Raw genomic sequence first — 10,485 nt, forward strand, 5'->3', positions numbered from 1 at the left:
CCTTGAGAGTAGGAACTGTGCCTTACTCATCTTTGTGTTGCCCACAAAGCCTTATCCAGAGTAGATACTCAATAAATATATGTTGCTACATAGAGTATTCCTCCCTTTCCTCAAGGTTAAATCTCTCTGCCTCTGTTTTAACTTTCATATCTCCTCTAGGACTTATCCTTTGCTCTCCTGCTCTCCTTCACTGTCAATCTCTCCTCCACTGGTTGCTTCCCTTCTACTTACGAACATGCTGAAGTCTGCCCTAACCTAAAAACAAAGACCAATAACATCCCTTTTCTTGACTCTAGTGTCTCTTTAAGCCAGCATCTAACACTTCTTTCCTTTTTTTAGTAGTAAGTAGGTATAGAGCAGTCTGCATCTATCACATCCTCTTCCTTAACACCTATTCGTTCAGTGTCTTACAACCAAGCTTCTTTCCCCACTCTACTGAATCCTTGCTCTTAGAAATAACAAATAATCTCCCAGTCGACAATTCCAAAGACATTACATCAGGCTTCATCCTTCTTGACCTCAGTCCTGAAGAATTTGGAATTGCTAATCATCCTTCCTCCTAGAAATTCTTTTCTTTGCCTTCTTTGCCACTATACTAACCCAAGTTAACTCCTACCTCTGACTACTCAATCTCCAACTGCTTCCACATCCATCTTAATCACCATTACTGACTATCTGTGTGATCTCAGGCAAGTCAGTTCACTCTGAGCATCAATTTCCTCATCTTTAGATTGATGGGCTTGGACTAGATGACCTCTGAAGACTCTTTAGCTCTTGATCTGGTTTCTCATTCTCTTGCCCCTAAATATAGTTATTTCCAAGGCTCTATTTCAGCCTTCTTTTGGCAATTCCATCTACTCCCAGAACTTTATCACCTCCATTCAGCTATCTCTCAGATGTATTTCTCTAATTCTAGCCTCTCTCTTAACCTTCAAAGCTATACCAACTACCTATTGGACATCCATACCTATTATGCCATCAACACTTCAAATTCAACATGTCCCCAAACCAAACTGATCATCTTCTCCTCAAAACCTATTCCATGTTTTTATATACCATGTTTTTGTTAATGGAGTCATCATCCTACCAGTCACCCAAAATGAAATCTAAAGCTCATCTTCTATTTTTTTTATAGCCAGTTAGCAGGTCTTTCCAATAACCCTTCCTTTACGTTTCTTCTACAACTACTACTAGTGGTGATGATGGTGGTGATAATATTTGTACACTAATTTAAGGTTTGTACAATGCTTTCTATCTCACTTGAGTTTCATAATAATCATCTAAGACAGGTATCATGGGTATTATTATTTGTATTTTATAATCAAGGTGTCTGAAACTCAGAAAGGTTAAGTGATTTTCCCATGGCCACACAGCTATAATGGGTCAAAGACATGTTCAAGCCTTAGTCTTCCTGGTTCTAAGTCCAGTATTCTACCTACTCTATACCGTTCTTGTAATGGACTCCTTGTTTCTATTCTCTTCCCATGTCTGATCTATCATATAGATTGATGCTGCTGCTATTAATAGCTAATATTCATGCAATGCTTTTAAGTTTCAAAGGACTTTACATATATTATCTGTTTTTAGCTGCAGAACAACGCTGGGAAGTAGGTGCTATTATTATCCCTATTTTACAGATGAGAAAACTGAGACAGACAGAGATTACGTGACTTGCTCAGGGTCACAGAGCTAGTGAGTATCTGAGGCTTGATTTGAACTCATGTCTTTCTGACTTCAGTATATTATCCATTGTGCTATCCAAGAGGATCTTAGAGGAATAATGGAAATTGGAGGTTGGAAAGGATGGTATATGTTATAATACATGGGATCTGGAATCAGAGAACATAGGTTCAAATTTCTGCTGTGCTTACTAACCATCTACATGACCTTGGCAAAATACTTTCTCCTCCTTCCCTCACCTTCTCCCTCCCCTCCACTTTGAGGCTGTTTCTTTATCTGTCAAGTGAGGAGTTTGGACTCAGTGACCTCTATGTTCTCTTCTTTATTTTACAGATAAGTAAACCAGAGTCCAGAGAAATTAAGTCACTTACTTGTGCTAATTAGTGGAAGAGCTGGGACTAGAACCTAGGTCTTCTGACTTTGAGTCCAATGCTCTTTCCAGTTTAAAATGGTGCCTCTCCATAAAACACTTCTCAAATTGTGTCACTACTCTGCTGAAAAATTTTCAGGTGTTCCTTGCTACCAACAGAATTAAATTTAGAGTCTTTCCTTTGACATTTAATGTCTATCTGGCCCCAATCAACCTTTCCCAGTTAATCTACTTGCTATTTCATGCACTAGGTTTCCGATGAACCAAATTCTTGCAGTTCTTTCAAAATAGTCTGTCCTTTCTTGCCTTCATTCTATATACTGCCTTGTTTATTGGCCAACAATAGGTCACAACCCAGGCCCCACTTAATGGTCATTTTTTTGGGCCCTGATGGTCAGAGTGAATGTAAATAGTAATTATTTCTCTTTTGGCCAGAAGCCCTGAGGGTCTTTCCCTGGAAGATTGATTTTTTCTGATTAGGTAAAAGGGACCATTCCTTGGCTCAGTTATTACCTAGCCTTAATCACTGAATGGGTGTTGCCTCAGTCAAAGTGAGAACTTGAAAAGGCCAAGGTGTCCCACTGCATGGGGCCACCTCCAGTCATCCTGATCTATATCTTGCTATTGGACCCAAATGGCTCTAGACAAGAAAGTGAGGCTGGTGACTTTGCACAGCCCTCCCTCACTTAAATCCAATTCACTTGCAAGTCATGGTATCACCTTCCTGATGTCATGGTCCTCTTCAAGAATGAAGGACAAAGAACAACAGCATACTGCCACAAAGTTCCCTTGTCACAGAATGTCTTCCTGCCCCTAAAATCTACCAATCAAAATCCTATCCATCCTTTAGACCCAATGCTAGCATTTCTAGGAATCCTGAGCCCTCTTGTCATAAGTGATAATTCCTAAAATTTTATACATATCCCTTTCTCATAGAGCTTGTCTGACATAAATTGTATTAGAATTATTTGTTTTACTGCATTGAAATTCTTATCCTCCTTACTAAATTGTGAGCTTTTAGTGAATGGGACTTAGTCTTATACATTTTTGCATCATCCCAAAGCTTCTAGTGGTGGTAGCCTACTTTCCATCTACATGATCATAGGCAATACCTTATACCTCTCTGGACCTGATTTCTTTTTTCTTTATTTTTCATTTATTAAATGAAGAAACTGGCCTAGCTGTTCCAAAAGGTTCCTTCCAGATAGAAATCATAGGATCATAGGTTCCTAGATTTAGGTCTCAAAGGGATCCTAGAATCTATCTAGTTCATTCCCCTTACTTTCCAATACTTTCCAGATAAAGAAATTGAGATCCAGAGCCCTCTAATACTGGCAGGATCAAATATAAAATCCTCTTTTGTCTTCTAAAACCATTCATAAGCTAGTCCCATCTTACCTTTCCAGTCTTCTTACACTTTACTACTCGGACTTTACAATCCAGTGACACTGATTTCTTGTGTGTTCCTCCCACAAGATACTCCATCTCTCCACTGTGAATTTTCACTAGCTGACCCCCATGACTGAAATTCTCTCTTTCCTTACCTCTACTTCCTGACTTCCCTGGGTTCCTTCAGGTTTCAACTTCAGTTCACTTTCTCCAGAGAGGCTTTCCTGATCTCCCTTAACACTGATGCCTTCCTTCCGGTGATTTTTTTCCAATTTATCCTTTATGTAACTTTTTTGCGCGTTGTTGCTTACACATTGTCTCCCACCTTAAACCATGAACTCCCTGAGAGTGCCAACTTTTTACTTTTCTTTGTATGCCCCACATTTAGCACAGTGTCTGGCATGTGAGTTTTGTTAGCTTGACTTAAGTAACTTACCCAAGATCACACAAGTATCAAGCAGACTTTGAATCCAGGTTCTCTGACTCCAAATCAAATATTCTTGCCATCATACCATGTACCCACTTGGCAGTCAGTAAACATTTGATATCGGAGGTCATGTTTTATGTAATTTCCCCCAGAACTTAGCAAAATATTCTACATATAGTATGTATTTAAGAAATATTAATTGAATAAATTAAAAATTTAGTTGAAATTTGTTTAACAGATGGATTTTGGGAGGATGAGTGAAGAGTTGGCATTGACTTAAACCACAAAAATATATTTACCTTAAAATTTTTAAAAAGTCATGGTAATAGTCAAAAAATAATTCTTAAATGTCCACTATGTGCCAGGCACAGTGCTAAGCACCAGGGATACAAAGAAAAGCAAAAGACAGCTCCTGCTCTCAAGGAGATCAAAGCTAAAAGAGGTTTCTTTGCATTTTCAAAATTGTGTGGTGCTGGGGGTGGGGAACGTGCCTGTGTGTGTGTTTGTCAGAACATCTTAGAACAGTAAGGAAAAGTAGTAATCTAATGAAATACCAATTCTGCCTCTCCCTGAAGCAACAAGTCACAGATGCCATGTATTTTCCCATGGAACCCTATCCAAAAAGTAGAGGGGACATTTTCTTGCAATCTTTAGAGCTAGGCTACCTGTGACTCTCAAAACCTTTCTGGGGAAGAAGGAGTAGCTGTAACCAGCCACTCCTAGCATCTCTACCTATAGGGACACCTCCCACCTGTAACCTCAGAGAACTGAATACCCCTCCCCCGACAAAAAAGGGGCAAATAGAGTGGGGGTGGCCTAGACAGGGAGAGAGAGGGAAACAGCCTTTCAAAAATGGGAACTTTTGGTCACTCCAGGATATGTAGTAATATAATGTTTCTACAAGCATCTGATATAAAGAACAAGTGGTACCCTAACTCTCACAGGGCACCCTCTTTTTGCATAATTACCAGCCCTAATTGGCAGGCCTAAGAAGTTCAAATACACCATCTGGGAGTGTTTCCTTTCCCCATATGCTGAGTCTTTGGATTGTTCTTTGTTGGTGAGCTTCAGAAATGAAAGCTGTTCTATTGGGAATTTTATCTAGGTGTGCTTTCTGAGGAAAGATCTTTTGGATTTTTTCCACTTAATTTTTATTTTACTTTTCCATCTTAAGAATTGTCTCACTCTCCTCTCAGATGAGGCAAGCATGAGCTTGCTTTCATTAAACTCAAACCAGTATGCATCCAGAACTCCTTCTAGACTAAATTTGACTATAAGAGATTTGTTTCCTTAATCTATGTTTAACTAGAGTTTAATTGCTTGATGAGTTTCTGAATGTCCCAGTCAGAATATCCTGTGATTCATGGTCTTGGCATTTATGTTTTGTCCCGTATTTAATGTACCTCCACCTATGACTTTTGTTTTCTTGCCCCTGGGAGGGAGAAGCCATTAAACCCAATCAATAACCTTCTTTATTAGCTCCTCTTTGAAGGTTCCTAACATTCTGACCAAGATTCTTCCTTTCAGATTTGCTCAGAAGTTTTTGAAGTGTCTTCCACTCTCCCTTTCTCCTCCCTATATTATCATTTTCCAGTGAAACAAAGCTATAGTCTTCACAATTTCAGGCATATGCTGTGGCATTCTCCAAACTTGATGTCTCTTCATCTTAGCACAGTACCTAGCACATAGTAGGTATTTAATAAAAGCTTATTGACTGACTGAACTGACCCTAAAGAAGTTTTCTGAATATTCAACCATGGCTGAGTTCAGTAAGGGACCACATCTCTAAACATGGAATAAAATTCTGTTTTGTAATCTCAAATTAAATAGGGAGGGATTAATATGTCCTAGTTTAAGGAACACTTCCGTTGTTTGTTTGTTTTTTTAAAGTAATTTATCTGAAAGGATTTTCTTTTTACTTGAAAGGGAAAAACAGTTATAAAGCCTTGGTTTAGTCACTTTATAATTGAAAAATCACAGTCTGCGCATGAAAAGTCAAGGATCCCAGACTAGATTGGTCAGGAAATAAGTAAATGTCTTTGTTGGCCACTTTGTGGAATAGAATTTAATTCCTTGCACATTAGTAGAGATTCTGTATTGGGGGAAGATGCCCAAAATCCATATGTGACTGTAATTATAAAGACTTGCATATAAGATATCCAACTTACAAATGTAAAAACAGTGCTTGAAATATGTAGGAATGTTCCCTTTGCTTTTTTATCTATATAATAACTGATTCAAAGTCATTAAATCCAGAATCCCAAATAGAAAGTATTTTATAAGAAGTTTCCCACCTAAAACTGTAGTATCTTTCTTTTAAAGGGACAGAAGGACAAATTGGCTGTCCTGACAGCCAGAATACTCTATTTTATTTAAGTTTTTCACAACTGACTTACTCTATGCAAAACAAAGACCTGTTTCTCTCTGCGGTTACATCACAGTAGGAAAAAGAAAGGCAAGTATTTCACTTTTCTCAGAAGAGTAGGCAACAAGTCCAAAAAGGAGTTCCATTCCCAAATGAGACTCCCATCTGGAGCTACAATGTGAGACAGAAAGGCAGTCTTTATAAAGAGTTTCTCTTCTTAGAAAGGAAAAAAAATGTTTACATAATTGAGAACTGGACACTCCAACTTTCTTTTAGTTTTATGGTGACTCAGACCACCTGAAATGGGAGTGGTGAGGACTATAGATATATTATTAACACTTTTAATGAATGACTTGTGCCGAGTGTGTTCTGCCCCAGTGTAGTGCATATGGAAAATGCAGCCAGCTAAATAGGAACCACCAGAAGGATTCCCATAGACCTTTCTGGCCTTGCCAACATATTTCTTTTTTTGTTTGCTTGTTTTTTTTTTGTTTTTTGGCAGGGCAATTGGGGCTAAGTGACTTGCCCAAGGTCACACAGCTAGTACATGTGTCAAGTGTCTGAGGTCACATTTGAACTCAGGTCCTCCTGATTCCAGGGCCAGTGCTCTACTCACTGCACCACCTAGCTGCCCCGCCAACATATTTCTATCTATAGCACACCAAATGTATATAAATTGATCTCTCTCTCTCTCTCTCTCTCTCTCTCTCTCTCGTCCTTTTAGTTCATGACCAAGAACCCCAACATGCGGTTGGGAAGTGTGACTCAAGGTGGTGAGCATACCATCTTGAGACATCCATTCTTTAAAGAAATTGACTGGGTCCAGCTGAACCAGCGCCAAATAGAACCACCCTTCAGACCCAGAATCGTAAGTGTCCAAGTGCAATATGATAAAAGTCTCTCTTTGTCCATTAATTAAGCCTCAGAACATTCTCTAGAAGTCATACAGGCAGGATGCTCCAGTCTAGCTCACACTTTATAGTGTAGCCTTCACACCTTAGGTTACAGTCCTCTTGCTTGGTGTCATTTAGTATTTATTACGTATACATCCTTTCTTTTTTTCACATTCTTCATGCTCCTCAAACTCAATTTGAAATCTCCCTGAGTTCTGCTTGTCCTGAGATTCTCCCAGATCCAAGACCCACATACCTCCCAAGGGGTTCTATGGTTTGGATAATGACTAGTTTAGTCTTGGTACAAGAATTTCCTTGTGTTTCCTGACAACTGAAGGCTCTGTAGTTTTCCAAAGTCCCTGTGGAAAATAGAAAAAAAATTAAACTTTGTTCTCTTAATCTGGTCTCTGGTTTTTTAAATTAGAGAGATCATATTTTTAACTGGAGAACTCAGGAACTAGTAGAAGGGAAAGTGCTCTATAGTGACAGCACTATTCTTGGTGCCCCATGCACAGCTGTCTAGGGTGGAGCTCTCAGGGAGGCAGCTGTTGAACCTGTGGTAAGCTCAAGAGCTAGGTGGCATGGGGAGGAGAGGGGAGCAGGGCAAAGAATAAGGCCAAGATTTGGGGGAATAAGGCACTGGAGAACAAGGGAGAAAAGGGATGACAGTATTTTGACCCATACACACACAGGGTATCAAAAAGTCTAGAACTGCCTCTGTATATATTGTTTGAGATCTTTCCAAAGGCATAAAATATGTAGTTAGTTTCATCTCCAGTAGCCTCAAGAAAAGCTAAATGTCTTTTATCTTCCATTTATTGTGGAGGAGCTAGGAAGGCTCCGAAAATCTGTACATGGCAGCACAATACAGTAAGTAGAGAGCCAGCTAATTAATAAGACAGTAGGTAATTATTTCCTACCCTTAGCCTTACAATGAAAGCTTTCAACAATAAGCATTCATTTCCTATTATGCATCTTCACTATCCTCAACATTGGGAGAGATGCACAGTTTAAACACAAAGTCCCTCTTCTTATGCTTATACAGTGTTTGTTATTGTTATCTATTTTGCAGAAATAGTTCAGAGCATTAAGAGCTAAGCAAAGGCTTGGCAGATTTGATGTTTGTGACTATGCTGAAGTTTCTTAACCTCGGTGCCTAACATTGACCTACTCAGTAAGATTTTCTTGGGATTAGTAACTTAATGAGTTTAAATGCATTGAAAACACAGAGTTCTGTAGCACTGCTGAAAAGCATTTTGATTATTAATCGTAATTATGCACTAGTGTAATAATAAAATTGTCAAATGAAAGTTCTAAAGCCATTCTTTCACATTTCTGGGATGTGCCCAGTCTAATGCAAGATGATTCAAATCTTAAGTTCATAAAATTTCATCTTTGTTCTCTTTTTGTTTCACAGAAATCCCGAGAAGATGTCAGTAATTTTGATCCTGACTTTATAAGAGAAGAGCCAGTTTTAACTCCAATTGATGAGGGACATCTTCCTATGATTAACCAGGAAGAATTTAGAAACTTTTCCTATGTATCTCCGGAATTGCAATCTTAGCCTTAAGAGAAAAGATGTAAAAGATGGCAGATTTTTCCAAGAATTTCCTTCTTAAGAAGTATTTAGCCATAGCCTTATTTTATAACAACGTTACCTTAATGTGAAGAACATACAGAAGAAGAAAAAGGATACCATGGAATGTGTGCAACCCTGTCTTTGAGGATAAATCTGTATAGCCCTGGAATGACTGTGGTACTCTCAACAATTGATTCAGAAATCAGACTTAAGCGTTGAAGTATTGGGCTCAAGAGTAGTGTGCCGAAGGGTAATTTGGGTTTTGGGGGAAATTAGCAATAGCAGAAAGGAAGGATTAAGACCTACAGAGAGCATGAGTGGAGTATCTTAGCATTTCTGAGCCAAACAGACATTTTACATTGATAAGGCAGTGGCAAAACAACCTGGCACTGTCTGCATTTCAGACCTATGGAACCAGCACCAGGTGGCAACTTGGGAAAATTCAGGGAGAAGTAGTTTTTAAAAAAAGGCTCTACCTGCTGATGAAGAATTTGATGCTCTTCTCTTCCAAGGGACTCAATGGCTTTCTTCCAGACTGTGGAGCTACCATGTAAAATACTTTACTGTGCAAGAGTCTAGCCAAAACCTAACAGCAACAATGAAGCAATCACCACCTTTACCCGTTGTACATGTGTTTCTAAAATGATAACTGAGACAAGGTTCTCCTCTATTCTGTTTGTGAAATATGAGATTATTGTTTGCATTCTGTGAAATGCCTTTGACCTTAAACCATCTTTGTCTGCATGCCCACTGTTTCCCCTTGAAGGATAGGGCTCTCTTTTCAAAACAGGACAAGGAATAGGGAAGGGAGCTCAGCATCAGCAGGTGCATGCAAACAAAGAAACTGGGCCTTACACTCCCACTTACTTTTGTGTCTAGTCAGCTGGATTTAAAACTGCTTTTGTGTCTGTGAGTGAGGGACGATTCCGTGTGCAATGACCTAGCCTCTCCTATTAGCTCTACCTGTACTCTTGTTGTTTATTTAAATTATGGTTTAAGTGGAGATCTTATTATGTGTGTGCCGACTAAATACTCCATTAGGGTTTAAATAAAGATATGCCAAAGTATTTGTGAGGATATTCTCTGAGTTCTAAACTTGGATCTTTTCTCACTGTTCTGAAATGGGATCAAGCCCCTGGTAATTGCCCTTCTCATGCTTAGTGAATTCTCCACTGGGAAATGAGTTTCCCAGCAGGCTAGATAATAATTATGCCTTATATACAGACAGTGTTTGGACAATTTAAAATATATGTTGTCTAATTCACATTATTTCATTTTATTCCCACACCTATGCTGTGAATTAAGCAAGGCCGATGTTCCTTCACCAAATATTTATTGAGTTCCTAAGATACTGTGCTGTGTCTTCATTTTACATATAAGAAAAATTCACTCATTCAACAAGCACTTTATTAGAACCTGTTTGTAGTCAATGGACTTAGGTCCAAATTGCAATACTGCTACCTAATATTTGTGTGACCTTGGGCAAGTCACTTAATTGCTTCGGCTTCAGTTTCCTCATGTGTAAAGTTGGGGAGGGAAAGAAAAGGCAGTTTACCTAATGTCCCCTGGGGTGCCTTGCAGCCCTAAATCTATAAAAACTAAGTTCCTTTTCACTTGAAAGGAACTAAAATAGGCTTTGTAGGAGATACAAAGAAGGAAACCTGGTTCCTGCCATTATGAGAAGCAACAAGACATTGTAAATAAGTACATAAGAGAGTTGACCTTGGAGCTGGGAATACCTGAGTTCAAGTCCTGCTTCTGAAATATACTGGAAGTGGGACC

At 38.9% G+C, this 10,485-nt stretch overlaps 1 protein-coding gene across 1 annotated transcript in view; it reads left to right on the forward strand.

The window, feature by feature from the left end:
* PRKCH (protein kinase C eta) overlaps window positions 1–9,780 on the forward strand; it is a 285,052-nt gene extending 275,272 nt beyond the window's left edge. The window contains exons 13-14 of the mRNA XM_036736401.1: window positions 6,956–7,099; window positions 8,542–9,780. Of these exons, the coding sequence (XP_036592296.1) occupies window positions 6,956–7,099; window positions 8,542–8,688 (291 nt within the window). The 3' untranslated portion in view covers window positions 8,689–9,780. The remainder of the gene's footprint in view (window positions 1–6,955; window positions 7,100–8,541) is intronic.
* The last annotated feature ends 705 nt before the right edge of the window (window positions 9,781–10,485 follow it).

The sequence above is a fragment of the Trichosurus vulpecula genome, chromosome 8 (genome assembly GCF_011100635.1).
Source record: "Trichosurus vulpecula isolate mTriVul1 chromosome 8, mTriVul1.pri, whole genome shotgun sequence".
Lineage (NCBI taxonomy): Eukaryota > Metazoa > Chordata > Mammalia > Diprotodontia > Phalangeridae > Trichosurus > Trichosurus vulpecula.